The sequence below is a fragment of the Poecilia reticulata genome, chromosome 6, assembly GCF_904066995.2.
Source record: "Poecilia reticulata chromosome 6, P_reticulata-male-v2, whole genome shotgun sequence".
Taxonomy (NCBI): Eukaryota; Metazoa; Chordata; class Actinopteri; order Cyprinodontiformes; family Poeciliidae; genus Poecilia; species Poecilia reticulata.
Window position 1 is genome coordinate 25,904,702 of NC_088835.1, and position 21,600 is coordinate 25,926,301.

A 21,600-nucleotide genomic window follows, 5' to 3' on the forward strand; every position below is an offset into this window, starting at 1 on the left:
TCAAGTTTGTTTTTGTTTTATTAACACTTTGATGTAGAAAATACACTGAAAACTCAAAATACAAGGCAGAAATAAATACACCAGCCTGGAATAGGAAAACTACATCACCCTCATCGGCATCAATGTTTCTCCATACTTGCTTTAAACTAAATGTGCCAAAATTGTGTGAATTTTTTTTGTAATAAATCCTGGTATATAAATATTTTTTCAGATTAATCAGGAAGGAGTTCAGTAAAGACTAATATATTTCCATTATTACATAAAGGAAAAGGGATTAAAAACATTTTTTAGTTTTAGTTTTCACCCAGACAACAAACATTACAACATTAAACACATATTTACAGTTTAACACATAAAACCGGCTCACATAGAGAATGACAGTGATTTAAACTTTAAACTTTAAAGTTTTTTTAACACATTCAGCCAAATAATATTCAAGTATGAATCAGAGGAGATCACTGGATGGCTTCATAGACGATCCTGGAAAACAGAAAGTTGTTGCAATCAGATATTTTTAATGGTTCGTGAGCAGAGTTGGCCCAAGGGCTGCATTGGGCCTTAAAGCTGCAGTACGTAACTTTTATTAAAGATATTTTTTTACATATTTGTTGAAACTGTTACAATATGGTATGAAACCGATAATCTGTAAAAAAAAATCAAGCTCTTCTGCTTTCTTCTGTCGTTAACTAGAAACAACCAATCAGAGCCAGGAGGCGGGTCTTATTGCTGTCAATCATGCTATGTGTGCGTCGCTCGCCTGTCGTGAATGCTCAGGCTAGTTAGCATAGCCACTCATAAAGACGGATAAACGGTTTTCCTATAACGGTAAGTTGTTTCTCCTCTTTAGCACATTGAGCGGCGTGTACACAAGTTTGACTGACAACGCTAAGACCCTCCTTCAGGCTCCGATTGTTGTTTCTGGCCGGAAGTGGTGCAGTGGTGCAGTGGTGTCAATAGCAGCACAGTGAGGAGGTGGAGGAGATCGATTTTTTTCAGATTTTTTATGAAACATAAAAATGTGCAAAAAACATTTTTTAATAAAAGCTACATACTGCAGCTTTAAGCAGAATTGCATATCTTTCTGGTAAGAACACCTGATTGTTTTTTATTTGTGAGGTTTTTGTAGCTAAAACACACAGAAAAAAATGTAACTTGCATCAGATTGGAATTATGTTGAGATTTTAATTTAAACCATTTAAATCTACACATATGCTGAAACTGTCAAATCTAATGCAATGCTATTCTCATTCTCAGGGAACAAACAAAACTAATTAGATGTATGGTTTGTGTTAAAATTAAAGCATTTATGGAAGTCCCATGATTCTAAGTTTGGCAACTCAGTTTGTTTATGCTTTGGGCCAGCTGTTGACACAAAAGGGCGATATCAAGGATTTTTGAATAAGAATGCATTTCCCAGCTTTTGATAGCAAATTATGATTCACTGTAAAGCAGGAAAATACTCCTGATGACAATACGATGAAGTTGCGTTTCTACTTACTGGTGTGACTTTAGGTGTCAGAGGTAGATGCATTTCTCCGTTAAGGAAGACTGAGTTCAGGTAGCCCTCCGGACAAGATTTATCCTCATCCTCGTAGCTGTCGAAACGCAAGCTGAAAGCTGCTTTCACCTTCTCTGGCATCAGGAAGTACAGCATCACCACGAAAAACCCGATGATGGTGCAAAGCACTCCTGGAAATCAGTAAAAATCACAACTTTTACATGTAGTTTTGGTCTTTATGTACCTCCGACCTCCTCTTCTGTTATGTAAGAAAGAGTAAAAAGCCTAAATTCATCCTCTGCTACTGTAGAATAATCTCAATAAAAACTTTTTTTTAAAACTGAACTTTCAATTTGATTATACATTTTGAGTTTTTGGAAAAAAAAATACATTTTTTAAATATATGCTTGAAGTTGTTTTGTAATTTACACTTTGCAGAAGTTCTCAATGTTTGATAAAGAATATGGCAGGACTAAGTTCTATAAAACAAAACAAAAAAAATCACCTAGTTCACTGATCTACAGCAAAAAGCACTATTTTGGCACACCAAGTCGCCATAGCAACCATTAGAGTGTGTGTACAGTTGGGTTAGGTGTTAAAGAATAATTTTAATAATAATAATAATAATACATTTTATTTATGATGCCCTTTTCATTTTGAGATGAATATGTGGAAAAACACCTACTGTTGGACATGGTAGAAGATCTGTGATGCTGTGGGCTTGAAACCCATGTTAAAGTGTATAAAAATCAGTTTTTACTCTGATTTAAATTTCAATCTGTTAGCCTCTACCAGACTAAAAACTGAGTCGCTGATTTGTGCTTTAAGTGGCTCAAGATCAAAAACATTACTCTGTTCCATTAAGCAATTAATCAGTTAGCCAGTTAATCACATTATAAGTTTAAAATGAGATCAAAAATTTCCATTCTGATGATTAATGTTTTTTTCCCCAGGATAATTCTGTATACAGGGACTCTGTAATACATTTTATTTATGGTTTTGGTTGTGTGTAGTTTCTATTTCAATTTGTCCTTGGTTGGACATTAAAAGAGAAAATTTAAATTTAAAGAGAAAAAAATTATTTAGTGTTTTTGGTTGTCGTTTTTTATTTTGGATATTTAAAACATCCTCTAGTGTTAAGTGTTCTTTACGAAATTATACTTGCATTATTATGCCAATAATCAATGACTTGTTTTGGCTTCAAAGCAGCATTATCGTTTATCGCAATAATTTCTGGGACAATTTATTGTCCAGCAGAATTTATTGTCGTGACAGACTTAATCACAGAACTAGTTCATTAAAAGTTAAAGACCACATAGTGATATCCAGTTGGCAAAATCTGGTGATAGAAAGTAAACACCAGAGAGGAAACAATTTGACAGATTTTTGTTTCTGTAAAATCCAAACAAATAGATTTCCCTCACAGTATGTGTATTTCAAAACGTGCAAGATTATCCTACTAAAATAAAAATTATTTGTTTTAGAGCTTCTTACTCATCTTTACCAGGTTTCCCAGTAGTTTTTGATGGATCTGTACAGAACCAGTGAGGCTATGTGAAGCGTGAAGTGACCAAATCCCGATTTTTTTGTCAAATCGGATTTTTGTTTTAGCGTGGTGGTTCACACTTCCAAATAAATGCCACTTGTATGTCTTCTCCGGTGAAAACTGCAAACGACCTGAAAGTGTCCCGCATGCGCAGTAGAGGGCGCAATAACATCACAGAGAGCGCGCTCAGCGTTTTGCCAACCGCCATAAAAAGTAGAAGAAGTGCTCTGTGTTTGCGGAAGTAAACATGGATGCTGACGGTGGAGTATATCTTACGATTTTAAAGATGTTGTCCGACCGGAGCCAGCACAGTAACAGGTTAATCCTCATTGTAGCCCGCCATGATTGTTGCTTTTCTTCCCGCTTGCGTATATCAGAGCGCAGAATAGTGACGTTTGTCGAGTATCAATGACGTTCAGGTGGGATTAATGCGACCTGGCCGTTCAGACTCAGGTCACATTTAAAAAAATAATAATAATTTAAAAATATAGGATATGTATCGGGATTTAGAACCACATATCCAAATGACCTGAGTCGCATTTGTAAAAGTCGGATCTGTGTTGTTCAGACTGTCATGAAAATATCAGCTACAGGTCGTATTAAGGCAAAAAAAAAAAAAAAAGTCTGAATTGGGTCACTTCAGGCTGCAGTGTGAACGTTGCCTGAATGTCCACCATGAAGTGCTCACCTGTAGCCAGAGCCAGCCAAAACGAATGGCTGTACTCTGTCACAAAGGAGTCTTCGCCTATGGAGAAGACACACCGAGGCACATTCTTGATGGTGGAGAAGGAGGCCATGGAGAAGAAGATGAAGGCGGCGGTGGCCATGGTCATGTACCCGGCGTAAACAACGTCGGGCAAGAAGAACAAGATGTTGGCGAGAATCCAGCAGCAGAATGCCGTCCTGCAGAACAAATTATACACAGTTATTTTAATTCTTGATGCCTGTATGTGTGTAAGGGTTGTCATTAATTACCAGAGGGTTGCAGAGGCGAAGCGTCCGGAGTAACTGTACTGAAAAATCATCCCACAGGGGCTGCTCAGGGTGAATTTCTCCACGATGTATAGGATGGGGTTGGGTAAACCTTTGATCAAAGCTTGCTCATACTCTTCTTCAGCGATGTCATGCCAGCTGAACATCTCATTGTAGTTGATGGTTTCATTGAACTGCACAATGGGGTTGCCTGAGTCGAAAGAAAACAATATGCTGCAGTCAGAAGAGTACATCCAGTACAGCAAGTCAGTCATTGTTATAATTATATAACAGCATCCCATCTCTGCTTGCTCTTTTTATTTTTACTCTTTAACACTCCCTTTACAAATAAGGCTGAACCAAGTTGATAAAGGATTCTGTTGGAAAGAGAAACCCACCCCACATTGCAGGTAGCTAATGCATGTCAAATATGAATATATTTTTTTGTGTGGTAGTGCTTCAAAACATCAGAAGATTCATGTTTACTGTGCGTTAGGTGACCTGTTACGCTTCATTGAACAGGTGAGGACGTCACACATGAAAATGGCTGCAAACAGATACGCAATTATATAACAGTGTATGTTTGAAAAGCAGAGGTGGAGTCTCCTGCACAACCAGCAAGAATGTAGCAAGTGGTTTCTGAATGGTAAGTCAATAACGAAACACTTGAGTGTTCCAACAGCCACTGTACAGCACATATAGCGATAAAACCAGCTGACCTAACATGCTGGAGCTCAGCTTTGGCTGCTAGGTAATAGGTTTTGGCTCAGATGGGGTTGCTAGGTAACAGTGCCTCTCAAATGTGACTTAAAAATCAGTAGATTTTTGAAACGGCTCATTTTCCAGACACCAAAAAACATTAATTTATTGTCAAAAAACAGCGGGCTTTTTTTTCTTTTCTTTTTTTTTTTAGAAGCAATTCAGACCCAAATGGATGTATAAAAACATACAAAATGTGAAAGAGTATAATGACTATAGACCAATATTGTATCACTACATTAGAAAAGCAAAAAATAAAGAAAAGAAAAGTGTCTCTTATCTTGTCTGATAAGAGACACCCTGGCTCCCCTCATGGTGAACCAGGAAGTGGGTGCATGTAACATGTTCCACTAGGTGTCAAAATGTGTCTTTACTTTCAAGCCGACATCCAAACCCTGTGTATGCCAGGATTTGAATGACCAATACAGCAACACAAGGTTCTACAAAATATTGACTCAGAGAGCCAAATCCTCCGATCATAAGTAATCCTGAAGTAATCCTTAAGTTGTTTTCTTTTCACAAGTATCTTAAGTTTTTATTTTGAATTATCCGGCTTTAATCCAGTGTTCCATTATTATTTTAAAACACATTCCGGTGGTAAGCTAGCTGTAGCGTCGCACTCTGAGCTAACGTAACAACGGCAATTAAACGGTTGTTTACATGCAGTACCTTGTAGACCACTTGGGGCGCCCGCGGACGAAAGACTGCACTAAAGAATGACTAAACCTAAGAAACGAAGTTAAATTTAAAAAAAACTACAGACGAGAAATAAACTATCATCAACTAAAAACAGAAACAAGACTGATCAAATCAAAGAAAGAGACGAATAAACACAAAATAATTATAAAAACCCTCAAAACAACTCAGGATGCCAACTAAATAAAAGACCCTGCTCTTTTTATGTATTCAAAATGCATTAAACTATAATTAATTCCCAACTTGCACAGAAATTTTCTCAGATTGAACAACCTGAGTGTGTAGGTGACCATTGAAAACAAAGACTTGATCTGGTTAAGCCGCTGAAGCGTCCAACACACAGGCAGTAAGAGTGACTCACCTCTAAGTGTCACGTTAATGCCATACAGCCCAACATGCAGGCCGACCTCAGCCTGGATGACAGCATTACTGAAGGACTTGTAGGTAGCGTTTGTGGTCATCCTCGCCTCGGCCCAGCTGTTGGTGAAGTTCAGAGCTGCACAAAAAGGACACAAAGGCGAATGATGATGGGAGACCAAGAAAAATCTAATATTTTTTTATAGATTAAAACAAATACACTGCAAAAACACACAATCTTAGTATTTGTATGTCCAGTATCTAGTGCATATATCTTGGTAAACGTGAATCAAGACAAAACAATAGCTTATCAGCAAGATATAGAAGCTTGTTTTAAACAGTTGCTCCTTTGACAGATTATTTCAATTATAACACGCGGAAATAAGTAAATTTTTCTGCCAATGGACAAGTGTTTTCCACCAGATTTAAGGAATTATTTACTTAAAACAAGTTTACATATATTCCTGAAGAGATACTTGTAAGTTATTTAAAGTTTACTAAGATATTTGCACTAGAAATGCTTGGTGTTTTTACAGTTTATACATAACTCACCTACTATAACTACACCAATAAACAAGCTGGTCATGATCCTAAGCATCCAGAAGACCCGCTGGATAGGAAACAAAAATATTTTGAATATATACAATAATAGAAAAGCATCCCAGCAAACGCAGATGGACAGAAAACTTGCACTCACCGTCCTTCCTCGTATTCCTGGCAGGATGAGAAGCAGACCGACTGCCAGCATGAGGAAGACCAGAATAATGGCGAGCAGTCGGCCGCTGACGATGAAGGCAGTCCTTTGTAGCGGGTAGAATGGGTAAATGTCGTCGTAGAAAGTCATCTTAGCTTCTGATCTAAGGATTGAGCCGAGACTAGGCAGCGTAACAGAGGAAGCAGTGTTAGAGCGCCGCTTCTCACTTTCCTCCAGGTGCAGAGATAACAGCTTTACTTACAACTGATAAGGAAACTACCACCCTGAGGCATGGCACTTTATTAAACCTGAAGGAGTCGAGTCTAGAGTAACAACTAGCTCTGCTTTGCATTGTGTGCACACAGAAAACAGTGAAAAAACTCTTAAATCAGTCAGTCAGAACCTCAGTTTTCCTCTGATTACTGCTCATTGAGTGATTGCACCATTAAATTTAATAAAGATACAAAAATAAATTCTGAAGATTTTGTCTTACCTGAGATGTGCAGGACAAGGAAAGGCGTGAAGTCTGATTGTTGAGGGAACGTACACTTCTTTTATACCTGTGGACCCCCCTTGTGTCACACAGGAGGAGGAGGAGGAGGAAGGATGCAATGACTGGGATGCTGTGGAAAAAAGAGGAAGGATCTTGACATGGATGGCAATTCCTTTTTGGGAAATAGGTCACACATACAGTTTGGCGTTAGGTTGAGCAACAGGTGTAGGCTGCAAGTATTGCAGTATCTCTCAGCTGTCATCAAACCTGCGTTCAGCTGCACCTGGTGAACATCTCTGCCTCTGCAGTGGGTGAGACTGTGTGTTTTTTGTTAACTTTATGGGACTTTCAGTGTACTAACTTAAATATTATACATTTAATCTCCTATCTAAGTACAGAAACTCGTAAAATATGAAAATAACATTCAGCTACCTGCACATAGTCTTCACTTTTCAGGAGTCCTTCTTTCCTCTTGAGCCAAGAAGCACCTCTCGCCTCAATGGATTTGCGTAAATGGGTTTGGAGAGTCTGCACACTTGCTGGCTCGGTGCTCATCCTCAGTGAGCGTGAGTAAACTTCAGCGGTGTTTTACTCTGTAAAAATACAAGCAGCTGGTTAATTTTAACCTTCAAAAAAATGCAGATTGTGAAGGTGAACTAAGCTGGGAGGTGCCTCGCTTTGACGGCTGGTACAACAGTTTGGCGCATCCGGAGCGCGGAGCCGTCGGTAAGTCCCGGCAGGCGGCGGCGGCGGTCCCGGTTTCACCAGTGGCGGAGCCAGAGGGGGGGCCAGGGGGGCCAGTGCCCCCCCTGTCATCTGATTGGCCCCCCCAGTGGCCCCCCCAGATAATTGACATGTAACAGCACCAGGTTATTCCTGTACATTATTTGGAATCATTCTAAGTCAACCTAATATCTAAAGAAGAAAAACAATAATAAATATATCAAAAGAAAATGTATAAAACTTTATATAAGTCCATGTGATGACATAAATAAATAGATTTAGATCAGGCGCGATACCAGCCTCCTTTGTACTCATAAAAACAAGCTGAAATTCTTGTCCTGGGTGTTTCAGTTGTGCTGCGCTGTGGTGCAACTCAAAGGCTAAAGCACTTCATACCTGGTGGTTGTAAAACACCAATAAGTTATTTATTGATCCTCCGCAAAAAAAAGAAAAAACCGAAGAGGGGCCGACGATGTTCGTAGTTTGGAGGAGAGGTGGCGCTAGAGTTTTTTCGTTGTCCGTCAAAGAAAAAAATAATTTTATTTCCAATTTGTAGTCATTAAACGAAACATTTATTATTTCTCTGTTAGAACGTTTTTGAAATCAGGTAACAATTCACGAAATGACGTGATTAGAAGACGACAGAACTCTGATCGTTTCCTGATCCCTCAGCGGGAGAAAAACTCCGCAGAAGCGGATCAGCTGCACTAGAAGCTCCAAAGTCTCTGGTCCGTTAAAGCGTCCAGATCAGAGATGATTCTCTGACTGATATTGTTCTTAGTATGATTAATAATGAGCTCCACGATGTTCTTTGTGCGTAAAGTTGAAACTGTCTGCGCACCAAGTGGTCAGCTGACCACAGTCTGGACAGAAACCAGCGGACTGCTCTCTGTTCTTATCAAGACGAGGCTGAGGAGGGAATCTGACATATTAACTAGTTTTTACTGGTTTTGTTTTTAAAACACCATTAACTAAGCAGTGTAACTATATATTGTATATTTGGCGTTTGTCATCTCATGTGTGATTGATTGGAGCGTAACGGTGGAGCATTTACGCGCATTTATTGCCCAGCGCTCTGCGCTTGTTTCTGCCTAACGGATCTGCACTTTAAATTCTTTCCTCTCTCAACAGTCAGCTGTTATTCCTCTACTTAAACTACAATAGGTAGATCACATTCTCTTTAGGTTTTCTCTGTGTGCTGCAAACTCATTAAATGTAAACTCGTTAGAAGCCCGAACCACCATCAGGCAAATAATTCTGGTCCGACCCGAAATATTGTTACCTGTCAAATTACCTGTCAAACCAGAGCTTCCTAACCAAGGTGTCCATAACTCTTCAACACGCTGTCAGCTCTCGGTCAGAAAGACGCATTTAGTTCAGTGTCCATGAGATGATATTCAGAAAGGATCTTTTATTTGATTGATTTTAGTTTCCTCTGCGATGAACTCTGCATAAAGTCTATCATGTCTCCATGTGCGCCAGTCAAAGGTGTTAATTATAACATGTCAAATGACAGAGGGGCTTAAAAACTAACCAAATATTCAGTTTGGTTATTTTTTTAAATTATAGATAGATAGATATTATTTTTTTAAATTATAGATAGATAGATATTATTTTTTTAAATTATAGATAGGATAGAAGGATAGATAGATAGATAGATAGATAGATAGATAGATAGATAGATAGATAGATAGATAGATAGATAGATAGATAGATGTACACACACATTTTAAATGTTGCCCCCCCAGAGGTAGTCCTGGCCCCCCTTGGCCCCCCCAACTTTAAAAGTCTAGCTCCGCCACTGGGTTTCACACATCACCGGGTGACTGATGGCGACTCTGTGCTCACGGCAGGTGCTCATCTAGTGCGCCTCGTGCCCGCGCGCTACTGGGATGGAGTCTACCAACCTGTGCACGAGCCGGTGCAGCCGAACGCGCGCGGGCTGAGCAGGCTGTTGGCCGGGGGAGCTTCCGGTTTGTCCTCGGCACGCAACCGGACCGTGCTGTCTCTGTTCTTCGGTAAATATGAAGGAAATGATCAATAAGAATAATGAAAACATATACGATAAAAATACACAAAAAAAAGTAAAGTAAACGACTTAATGCTTCAGTCAAAAATAATAATTTGTGACTTTATTTGTGCTCCGTTGTTTCTCAAATAAAAATATAGAGCATTTATAACGCATGTTTACGTCATTATAAATAGAAAAAATGAGTGCTTTTCCGTCAAAAACTCAGAAAGTTTCTTAGAAAAGTCGAAAATTTGATAGAAAAAACTCAGGAATTATGAGATGAATCAGAAATATCTAAGAATGAATGCATTTTTTCTAGAACTTTTTTGACTTTTCAAAATTAGAAAATGCCTTGAATTTTATAAAAAATTTCTGAGATTAATCTCAAAATTTCTGAGATTTTTTTTCTGGCAAATGTTCGACTTTTTAAAATCAGAAACGTTTTTTTTTTTTTTTTTTTAAAGAAAATCTTTGGAGGAAAAATGTTAATTTTTTCTATCTACAATGGCAATAAATGCCGTAGTAAATATGCTTTAGAAGTGCTCAGACATAACATATTTAGCTACTTGTGAAACACTGGAGCACAAATAAGTCACAAATTAAAGCACTATGTGCTGTAAAAGAAAAATTATGATTTGTTTATTTAAATTATGCTGGTGATAAAGTTAAATGGTTAAAAAAAACTGGTGTCATAAATTCAATCATGAAAAGCAAATTTGGTATCTGAAGTTTCAAAAAGGCCCCAATTATTATTATTATTATTATTATTATTATTATTATTATTATTTTCTCTTTAAGAAAAACATTTAAAGTTTTTCTACTACTTTCGCTGTTGTTCTAACAATAATTATATTATTTAAAAAGATAGAAAATGATCATGGAGTCAACATTTTAAGCTGTCAATATCATCTGTATTATCCGTTAGTGCCTTTAACAAGGCTGCTTCACTTTGATAATATAAGTCTGTACTTTAACTCTGTCAGTTTCTAAAAGCTGATGACATTTCAAAATCCAGGATCTTTTGTATCAAAGACCGAAAAACAAATCAACTTTACTGTACTCCATTCTGCCTTGCTGTTATCTACTGAGAGTCTTGCTCTCTTTCAACCTCCAGATGTCATATATTGTAGAAAATGCTGTTTTTGTTTTAATTGCGTCTTACATTTCTATATTTCCTGTGAGTACAGCTAGCATAGTGTGTTGTTGTACCATGTCCCACGCCACTTAATGCTGTTTATGCCATTAAGTCACTGGAGAAATGTGGGAGTAGAGGCAGGACACACCTTAGCCATGTAGCTGTTCATCACAGGTCCAAAAGAAATGCAGCCTTTTCATATGAACCCACATAAGTTTTGAATTTAGTTATGCAAATTTAACATTTTGCACATTGTTATACTACCAAAAGCAACCCAGACGGTTTTTTGGCAATACTTTAGTGCTTTCCTTTATTTTGGAAAAGAAGCTTTTTAAAAAAACCTTCCAATTGTTCAGTCACAATGGAGGGGCACTGCGCTGTTACTTAGCAAGCCAAGCAGAGCTCCATTACATTTGGCCAGCTGATTGAATGTGATGTACAATGGCTGCTGGAAAAGACAAATGTTTTGTTGTTGACTTACCATTCAGAAACTTCTTGCTACATTCTAGTTGTTTGTGCAGGAGGTTCCACTTCTGCTTATCAGAGATGTGCGGGTGTGTAATTGTGTGTGTGTATGAAGCCATTTTCACGTGTGAGTGGGGGCTGTGGCCAGCTGCAGCTTATACGAATTTAAAGTGAAACATTGTACTCTTGTAATTAATTAATGACTTTGTGAGGTTAAACACTCGGGAATCTGTGTCTCACCTTGTTAATTATGCTGAAATCTTTTCAGGTTACCATGTTGCCTTTGAGATTTTCGATGTAAGAACTCCTGGTTGCCCGCCTCAGTTCATGAACATCAAAGTCCCTAAAGGGGATCCTGTCTTTGATCCCAATGCCACTGGGAACGTGCGGCTGCCTTTCCAGAGAGGACAATGGAACAAACTGTCCGGCCAGAGTCCCGGCAACCCTCGAGCTCAGGTGCTCAACCTTTACTTCCTGTTTACCTTTAGTCAGGGCTGCATTCTGAGTCGTTCTCTTACTTTACTTCTGATAATCTGCGCCACTCATGCAGGTGAACTCTGTGACAGCGTGGATTGACGGGAGCTCCATTTATGGTCCTTCCTCTTCTTGGTCTGACTTCTTGAGAAGTTTCTCTGGAGGACTCTTGAATCGAGGGTCTGAGTGGAACATGCCGAATAAAGGAGGGGGTCGCAATTTCATGTGGAGCGCTCCCGACCCCTCCACTGGAGAATATGGACCACAGGGACTTTATGGTGAGATTTCTCTCAATCCTTGCAGATTAATCACAACTGACTCATTTAGTAGTCGATTAATCGTTAAGTAGAGTCTACATTATCAAGTAAAAAGCCATTTGGTGAAAGAACAACACATTCAGAGCAGTATTTAGGCCAAAACTGCATAAAAATATACACTTTTCTGTAAATATGTTCTAGCCAAAAGTCCTAAAGTGGCATTTTTAGCATCACCCTCTTCAAAATCTGTATGAAAAATCTATTATTAAGCACCGTTTGCTGTTAATTTATTAATCTGCTAATCCAAAAATAAAAAACAAATTAGCCAACTCTGTATTCTTTGCTACAAATGATCAAGCGTACACAAAACGAGTGCTATCTTATTCCATTTTAACAGAGACATATTTGTTTGCTTCCTTTAATATGATTCTAACACAAACTTAAATGAAAAATCTGCAGAATCTGCCACTTTTTTATCTTATTATTAGGATCATTAGGATATGCTGCTCATTCTGAACAGTAAAGCTTAAGCAACTCACTATTTTCATATTCCACTAATCTGAGGAGCTATTTTCAAAATCTTACAGTCCAGAAAAAAACAACTAAACTTTAAACTGCAGCTTCAAAACAATCTGCCCCACTCTTCCTCTGCATTTTGCAATAGCCGCCCAGTCGATACTGCCAGCTGCAGAAAGCAAAAACAAAATCAGAAATAGTTTGTCATTAATAATATTTCAGCCCTTGCTGTCAGCCTGAGTCAAAGCAGGTCCAGCCTGACGTGCGCTGTGACTCTTTAATAATTGTGTAAATGGTATGTCACTCTGACCGCAGTAAATCCTTCTCTCTAAAACAAAAGACGAGTCATGCAAGTGTCATAAAACCCGTGTTTTGTTGCTCCCGTTGTGAAAGTTGCGTAGTTATCACCTTTTGGTTAAGTCGCAGGTTGTTGTCCCAACTTTTGTCACATTTTTGAACAAAATAAAACACTAAATTATAATTTCTAATTAGTGGTTGATTGCTGGTAGCAGAAAACTGATCAAGTTCTGCACACTTGAGAAACGTGTGCTGTTTATGTGTTCTTCTTTCATGCAGTTTGTCACGTATTTGACCTAGTTCTGCACGTTGCGGTCATAATGAGGCTAATTCACCTGATGAAATAGCAAATTGTCCTTGTTTGTGCCACCTTCCATGTGCAGAGTTGGGAAATGCATGGGCCAACGAGAACTTGTTCACGGCAGCAGAGGGGATTATCTGGTTTCGCTACCACAATTATGTTGCCGCAAAGTTGCACAAGAAGAACCCGGAGTGGTCAGATGAGAGGCTGTTTCAAAACGCCAGGAAGACCGTGGTCGCCACACTCCAGGTAAACGCAGAAGAAGAATAATCCTCTCGCTGCACAGGTGATGATTTAATTTGCACTCTGAAAAGACGGACAGGAGGTAGTTAGGGAGCAGAGCGTCATTTCTGACCAGTCGCAGCTCTGCCCTGCACGTACACTGCAAAAACACAAAGTCTTACCAAGTATTTTTTTGTCTAATTTCTGGTGCAAAAATCTTCACGTGAAATAAGCCAAAACTAACTTGCAAGTATCTCTTCAGCAAGCTTGTTTTAAGTAAATAATTCCTTAATATCGATTAAAACATGCTACTTCCTTTGGCAGATAAATTTGCTTTAAACAAGACAATTTTCTCATAAAAATAAATATCTACATTTTCCATAATAAAAATAGTAAATTTATTCTACCAAAAGCTCTTCAAGTGGCATTTTTAACTTCACCCAGTTCAAATTGTGTTAAAAAAACTTTAATATCCAGATATTAATCTGCTAATCCAAAAATAATCAGCACATAAGCCCTGCACTATACAAATGCATCTTTTTTTAATTTATTTTTTTAGAAATGATCATCCATTTTTGGCAATAAAGTGTTTATTTTCTTATTTAAAATAAGAAATTAATTATTTGTTTATTCGCATAATTAATGTATTTCTAATGTTGTATTTAAAACAGGGCTTAAATGAAAAATATACAGAATATGCTAATTGCTTGCTCAATGAATCAATTAATTGTCAGAATAATCAGTAACTTAACTGATAACTAAAATAATTAAATAAAATCGTAGTTGAAATGCGATAAAATGGGAAACTTGCTTTCCATACAGAGAAATCCCAAAAACAGAAGGAACAGGACATTTCTGGTGCATTTAATGAATTTTTACCTTCCATGTGTTTCATCACAGAACATCGCTCTCTATGAATGGCTGCCAGGATTCCTCGGAGACAGAAAACTCCCTCCTTATCCCGGTAAGCCTGAGCCAGCCCGTAGCGAGCGAGTGCGTACAAGTGCAGGGAATCAGGTAATGCACCAGCCACCGCAGTCCGCGGTTAGGTGATCTACCGGTGGCGGAGTTTGACAGGCATGTGCTCCGTCAGCAAACCACTAGCCCGGCTCTCCCAGTTCTGCTGAATAAGCTGCCATGGCTGAAGAAAGTTATGGCGACAATAGTCAGAGGATCCCAGGACCTTACTCACTTTTATTTGTTAGGAAAAACACTTTCTAGATGCTGGAAGTTGTTTCTAAGCCGCAGCTTTTTGTGATATGTTTGTGTCTTTTTTTGTTTTTTCTTTGCAGGCTACCAGAAGTTTGTGGATCCAGGTATTTCTCCTGAGTTTCAAGCTGCTGCCATTCGGTTTGGTATGACTATGGCGCCCCCTGGTGTCTACATGAGGTAATGATTCAGTGTTGCATTTTTTTTTTTAGCAGAGTTGGGTTTGAACTAATTACATTTACAGGGATAACTTTTTTTTTCAGGAGTATTTTTACTACACTGTACTTTTTACTTTTACTTGACTAGTTTTATTATGAAGTATCTCTCTTCTTACCTCAGTAAAATTGTGTAATTATGTTATTTACATGAATTATTTTCAAATTGGTTCATAAAATACCCAAACTTTCCACATAACTTACAATTTGGTCTGTCTGGTTATGTAATTTTTAAATATTAAATTACTGATGCTTTGATTAGTTACTCAGTACTTGAGTAGATTTTTTTATCAAATGCTTTTTACTCTTACTTGAGTATAAATTTTGGTTACAGTGGTTTTTCTTTTATTCTCTGCAGAAACAAAACCTGTCATTTTCGAAAAATTACCAACATCGATGGCAGTAAATCACCAGCAATGCGTCTCTGCAACAGCTTCTGGAAGCGGCAGGTAAATAAATATACTATCAACTTCCTTTTAAACCATATAAATTTGTGATACAATAAAGTTAAATAAAGTCGTAGTATTTAGAGAATAGAGTCATGATATTACAAGAATAATTATTTATTTTGTTTTCTTAGTGTGGCGCTAATACTCCATTGTACAGTTGAAACTAAAAGTTTACACACACTAAATAAAAAGACAGGTACATTTTTTTTCTCACTGTCTGAAGTTAAATCCGACTAAATTTCTCTTGTTTTTGGTCAATTAGGATTACCAAAATTAATTCAGTTTGCTAGATGCCACAATAATGTCATAGATTTACTTATTAATGCCTTCAGAATCATTTAAGAATCATGAAATCACCAATAATTTTGGTGATTGTAACTATTCTAAAACCAGAGAAGTTTGACTTAACTTCAGAGTGAGAAAAAAGGTGTGTGTGTATTTTTATTTGACGTATATAAACTTTTGGTTTCAACTGTATAACTAAAAATATTGAACATTTATTTTAGCGATCATATTTGTTTCATTTGGCCGAGACGGTTGCAGATGGTTGATGTAAACTTTGTTAAAAACGCTGCTTCTATTTTAATCACAAATTTATTTACAGATGTTGCTGTTGTGCTTTTAAAAGTAAAGTTTAAAAATAATGGCAGCGCTGTTAGATAAACCCTGAGTCAACACGGAGGAAATGTTTAGGTATGCCTTGGGGAAAGATCATGGACCTTTAAGTTCTGCTGAATGCAGATAATTTGAAGGTTCTTCAATGATAAATGGGGAAAATGTCAAGTTACCCCTCCAAGGAATTACTTAGACTATAAATATGTCTTTAATATCTACGATTTGCAGAAGAAAGAAAGTTTTTGTTGGTATTTTAGCTTCTGAACGTCCTGAAGGAACGTTTGAGTATCGTTTAACGTAAAAGAAAATAAACTTGGGATGTATAGCCTTGCCGAAATATTCAGTTATTAAACATTTTAACATTTTATGAGGAGGCGATGGGATAGAGTAACACACAGTAGTTTTTTTTTACATAGAACACACAGAAGTTTGTGTTTATAATGTGACAAACTGTGGCAGCTTCAAGATCCACTGTACCATTAGAACATCCTCTAATCTCAGTGAAATATATCCCACAGTTGTTATACTATTTATAGAAACCATTTTAAAATGATGTCAAATAGATTAAAATAGATTATAATGTGCAAAATTCACATTTTGCATGTTCATGTGCTTAAATTTTGGTCTCAGCTGCTTCTAAAAACAGCCAAGAGTTTAAAAAAAACAAAAAAAAACCTCCCAGATGTTTTTAATGGTTTTTTTTGGTGTCTAGAAAATGACCCGATTCAAAAACTTCTAGAATGTAACATCACAAATCAACAGGCATTGCTCGTTGCCTAGCAACCCCAGTGAATCCCAGCCCATTACCTAGCAACCCAAGATGGGCTACAGCATATTTGGTCAGCTGTGGGAAAAGACAAGTGTTTTGTTGTTGGTTCACAATCCAGAAACCATTTGCTGCATTGTTGATGGCTGTGCAGGAGGCTCCACTTCTGCTTTTCAAAGATGTAAATACAGCTGTATAACTGGACACTTGTTTGCAGCCATTTTCGTGTGCAATATAAATGTTGAAAACGGCTCAAAATAAGCAGAACTGATCAGACTAAAATCTCACTGTCTAAGAATGAATTTGCGCAAAAAAAAAAAAAAATGCTGTTTTGCAGCCCATAGACTGATCCTATCTTGTTAAAGAAAGCAGGAAGAGTCGCCTTTTAAGATATTTGTTTTCTTCAGAGTGCCAACATGAAGACAAGTCAAGATGTGGATGAGCTTCTGATGGGCATGGCGTCTCAGATTGCAGAAAAAGAAGACCACATTGTTGTGGAGGACCTCAGAGGTTTTCAGTTTTTAAACTGTTGATACTGAAACATCCATTATGCGTCTTAACGCTGTTTCCACCTTCACAGACTTCATGTATGGACCGCTGAGGTTCAGCCGCACAGATCTGGTGGCTTTGACCATCCAGAGAGGGAGAGACTTCGGTCTGCAAAGTTACACAGAGACGAGAAGAGCTCTGGATCTGCCTCCTGTAAAGACGTTTGAGGAAATTAACCCTGAGCTGAGCAGCAACAACCCGCAGGTCTCACCTGCAGCCTCTGAAAAGATGAATTCATGGACAAAAACACAGATGAAATGCATTAAACGTAACTCTGCTTCTACAGCTGCTGCGCGACGTTGCGGAGCTGTACGGCGGCGACATCTCGAAACTGGAGCTCTTCCCTGGAGGTTTGCTGGAGTCCACAGACGGACCCGGTCCGGTTTTCTCTGCCATAATCCTGGATCAGTTTGAACGCGTCAGAAACGGAGACCGCTTCTGGTTCGAGAACAAGCAGAACGGGTAACGTTCAACACTTCCCACCCTGATGGAGACACTTTTAATATCACCACCGTCTCCAAAAAAACACAAAATCTTACCAAGTGGTTTTCTAGTGCAAATGTCTTACTAAACAAAACAAAATTAAAAGTAAATTTTCAGCAAGACGTAGGTGGGTTTTTTTAACCCTTAAAAGCCTGGCCAGTCAAAAATAATAATTTTTTTTTTTAGAACTTGGATGTTTTTGGAGCCTTGAAAAAAAATGCAAAAAATAAAAATTAAAAAATATTAGCTCATTACATATTTAGGCTTTTCCTATAAATGTTATAAATAAATTTTAGATACAAAAACAATTTTCCCTACAACATTTAGAAAGTATTGAACATTTCAGGCAATTTTTCAGGAATTATTTACTTAACATTGATCAACTTTTTTATCACTTATCAATATTAAGAAATTATTGACTTGAAGTCAACAGTTTCTTAATATTTGTGAAAAAGTACTGGCAGATTATTTTACTTTATTACATGCAAAAAATGTCTTTTTGTAAGTGAAATAACCTGCCAGTCATAGTAGTACTTTTATTTTTATAAATATTAAGAACTTATTTATTTAAAACTTATCTTGCTGAAAAGTTTTTTGTAAATTAGTTTTATCTTATTTGAAATGTATTTATATATTTAAACTATAAATTAGACAAAAAATACTTGATTTTAGATTAGATTTGTTGTTTTTGCAGTGTAGTAATGTATTTTTACTTCTCAGTTTGTTTACTGATGAGGAGATCCAGACGATTCGCCGTCTCACATATCGGGATGTGCTCATAGCCGTCACAAGTGCAGAGGAAACCGATTTACAAGAAAACGTGTTCTTATGGACGGAGGGTAAAAACTGCAACACGTTTGTTTTGTCATTTTTTAAAATTTAAAGGTGTTTTTATAGAAAAGCCGTCTTGCTTCCAGGTGATCCCTGTCCTCAGCCTGCGCAGCTGGATGCATCGATGCTGCATCCGTGCACCAACGTTACTAACCTGGACTACTTTGATGGGAGCCACGCCGGCTTCGGGATCGCCATCATTGTTATGTGTCTCTTCCCTCTTGGTCAGTGTAGAAATCTCTCTCTGTTTGCGTCCTGGAAACAGTTTATGTTTAGTGAAGCTAATTATTTTTGCCTTCCCAGTGAGTTTTCTGGTGGCTTGTCTGGTGGCATGCCTTCGGAAGTACAGGTACAAAAAGTTTCAGAGGAGAAAAGGAAAAGCAGGAAATACAACAGAGGAGCCGACTCTGGGAATTGCTGGTAGGAAATCTGTGGAGTTTTAGCATTTATTTGTGATGTTTTGGTTGATTAAGAATCAGATTTTGTTTGTTTTTGTCTGTCTAAAAAAGAGCATACAAAACACAAACCATGTGAAATTAGAAACAAATAATTAAACTCAGATTCTTAAAGTTGTCAAGCTTCTTCAGCATTTTTACTTTGTTCCCAACTAGCGCTTGATTAATCTGATTAATCAGATTAATCGTGATTAATCTATAATTGAAATAATCGGCAACAATTTTAGCAATCAATTAATCGTCATCTGGAGTAGATAGACTGTTAAACAATATATAAATGTTCAATTTAAGATCAAAAACCGTCTTTGTCTGTAAGCATGTTTAACCCAGAACTCCTCAAGTGTCTAGTTTTAGCTTCACCTGGTTCAAATTCTGTAAAAAAATAATTCAAAATCGTTCAATTAAGCAACTTTCGCTATTCAATTATTAATTAGTTAATTTAAAAAAGTTAAACTCTACGCTTTACTAATGTTAAATAAAGCAGAAAGATTTTCACATGTTGATGTTAAAAGGATTTTTTAGCTGTAGATTTTAAGCAAAAATTTAAATTTTTATTTATCTAATTATTTGTTTTACATCTTTTAACATATTTATAATTTTGTACAAAATAAGGTTAAGTGGCTAAATTAAAATTCTACAGAATGTGACCATTTTTAATAAAATAACCGGTAGCCTCTTCCCTATCAACAACGGTAAACAAGAGTTTCTTTCAACAGTAGATTTAATATTCTATAGAAACTGGATTTGAATTATATAATATAAGAAATTTTATGTCATTTTTTTAAAAACAGAATTTTATTTCTATTTTTAGCATTTAAAATAAAGGTAAACAGATGATAAATATGTTTTGAAAAGCACATAGATTCCAAACTAATGAGAAGAAAAGCAAATGTAAAGAAATGTTATTGGTACATTTATTGTTATTCTTGTAAAAATTCAGTGCAAATATTGCAGAAAGAATTTGAAAACTGGTTAAAAACCCTGAATTTATTATGTCCGTATTTAAAACATTAACTTGTTCCTTTTAATTGTTAGCCAAAGTTATTAAGAAAATATAACAGCCACAAGTTGCAGATTCTTTGATATAAAATCCAAGATAAAAAATTATGACATTTGTGGCTGTAACATAAAAATTCAGTAAAGTTTAAGAGGTTTTTATCTCTTGATCATTTAAATTGCCCTGTATCTTACTGTATTTATCTTTTTCCTGTGTTCTTGGCTGCAGCGTACGAGTGGCAGGGCCGTAGAAAACCGCTGCATCCAGTCAGTGTGGAGATCGAAAACAGGAGGCTGCAGGTGTTGGACGGATCCGGGGCCGTGCACCGCTCCCTCAGTCTGAGGAACCAGAACCACCTGGACATCTTTCTCTCCAGCAGTCATCACCATAAATCTCTCCTGCTCAAAGTACCAAAAGAGTACGACCTGGTAAGTTGCTGACGACCGGATTAAAACGCCACGGTCCAGTTTAATCTTCTGCAGACAGATTTATATCTAACAAAGCAAAGTTATCTTTGCTTTAGTGTTGCTGCCAGCTTAATCCCTGATCTAAGCATGACTCTGCAGGTATACCTGATCTCCATCACTTTTATCTTTTGTGCTCTGTGTGTGTGTGTGTGTGTGTGTGTGTGTGTGTGGGTGTGCGTGCGTGTGCACATCCAGGTGCTGTTTTTTGATGATGAGAGCAAACGTTCAGAGTTTGTCAGCCACGTGCGCCTGGAGCTGGAAGACATGAGGCAGGAGATTAGAGTGAAGGAGATGAGAGAGAGAGAGCTGCTGAAGGAGGCGCTGACCAAAGAGCAGAGGGCTCAGATTGTGGAAACTTTCATTCGCCACGCTTTCTCCAAGGTGCAATCAGACTCTGGATATTTACCTCACACGCTGCTCTGTTGCAGCAGGAGCAGTTTTAAGTTCGCCCGCAAAATATCGTCAAGTCATGTTTGAGGTCAAACCTCAGGCCGAAGGAACTAATTGTTGGTTTGACCTCTGATGTGACGAGGTCTGGGCTGAACCTCAGCTGACGTTGGAGATATTATACTCTGATGACAAATAATAACTAGGGCTTTAACTAACTACAACTGTAGTAAGCGATTATTTGATGATTAATCAATTAATCAAATAACAAGAAGGCAGTTTGCAGATTTTTCATTTAACCACTAAAGCTGTTTTTATGCAATATTAGAAACATTGGAGATATTACACTATGATGACAAATACTAAAACAATCGTTAATAAAAGTCTTAGTCATTAATCAATTATTCTGATGATTAATCAGATAACAAAATGGCGCATGTTGCAGATGTTTCATTTAACCACTTACACTTTTTTTATCCCAATATTATAAATGTTGGCGATATTACACTATCTCCAATGTTGACAAATAATGCCTAAAGCTTATTTTAGTGATTGATTATTCTGACGATTAATCGATTAACCGTATAACAAAACTGAACATACTGCAGATTTTTCATTTAACCACTTAAGCCTTTTTTTATCCCAATATTAGAAATGTTGGAAATATTACACTATGATGACAAATAATAACTAGGGCTTCAACTAACACTTACTTTAGCAATCAATTATTAAGTTTAATCGATTAATCGTTTAACAAAATG

The 21,600-nt window shown here is 37.3% G+C and overlaps 2 protein-coding genes across 3 annotated transcripts in view; one reads left to right on the forward strand and one right to left on the reverse strand.

The window, feature by feature from the left end:
- On the reverse strand, positions 1-7,569 carry duoxa (dual oxidase maturation factor). Of its 2 annotated transcripts, none has more exons than XM_017305206.2 (10): positions 7,448-7,569; positions 7,283-7,332; positions 7,016-7,145; positions 6,526-6,703; positions 6,381-6,438; positions 5,833-5,967; positions 4,020-4,227; positions 3,733-3,947; positions 1,499-1,689; positions 1-480 (listed from the first exon to the last, which is right to left on the reverse strand). In XM_017305206.2, the coding sequence occupies exons 1-10, from the start codon at positions 7,453-7,455 to the stop codon at positions 469-471; spliced, it is 1,185 nt and encodes a 394-aa protein (XP_017160695.2). In that variant the 5' UTR covers positions 7,456-7,569; the 3' UTR covers positions 1-468. The 2 variants fall into 2 exon arrangements, with proteins under 2 accessions (XP_017160695.2, XP_008410213.1); XM_008411991.2 differs by having other exon boundaries at positions 7,214-7,332.
- The window catches only part of duox (dual oxidase), a 27,629-nt gene continuing 13,525 nt past the window's right edge, over positions 7,497-21,600 (forward strand). The window contains exons 1-17 of the mRNA XM_017305203.2: positions 7,497-7,581; positions 7,658-7,741; positions 9,592-9,756; positions 11,618-11,805; positions 11,900-12,101; positions 13,277-13,443; positions 14,317-14,380; positions 14,709-14,805; positions 15,199-15,289; positions 17,078-17,180; positions 17,251-17,423; positions 17,506-17,681; positions 18,423-18,541; positions 18,620-18,757; positions 18,837-18,953; positions 20,214-20,413; positions 20,648-20,833. Coding sequence (XP_017160692.1) covers positions 7,515-7,581; positions 7,658-7,741; positions 9,592-9,756; positions 11,618-11,805; positions 11,900-12,101; positions 13,277-13,443; positions 14,317-14,380; positions 14,709-14,805; positions 15,199-15,289; positions 17,078-17,180; positions 17,251-17,423; positions 17,506-17,681; positions 18,423-18,541; positions 18,620-18,757; positions 18,837-18,953; positions 20,214-20,413; positions 20,648-20,833 — 2,337 coding nt within the window. The 5' untranslated portion in view covers positions 7,497-7,514. The remainder of the gene's footprint in view (positions 7,582-7,657; positions 7,742-9,591; positions 9,757-11,617; positions 11,806-11,899; positions 12,102-13,276; positions 13,444-14,316; positions 14,381-14,708; positions 14,806-15,198; positions 15,290-17,077; positions 17,181-17,250; positions 17,424-17,505; positions 17,682-18,422; positions 18,542-18,619; positions 18,758-18,836; positions 18,954-20,213; positions 20,414-20,647; positions 20,834-21,600) is intronic.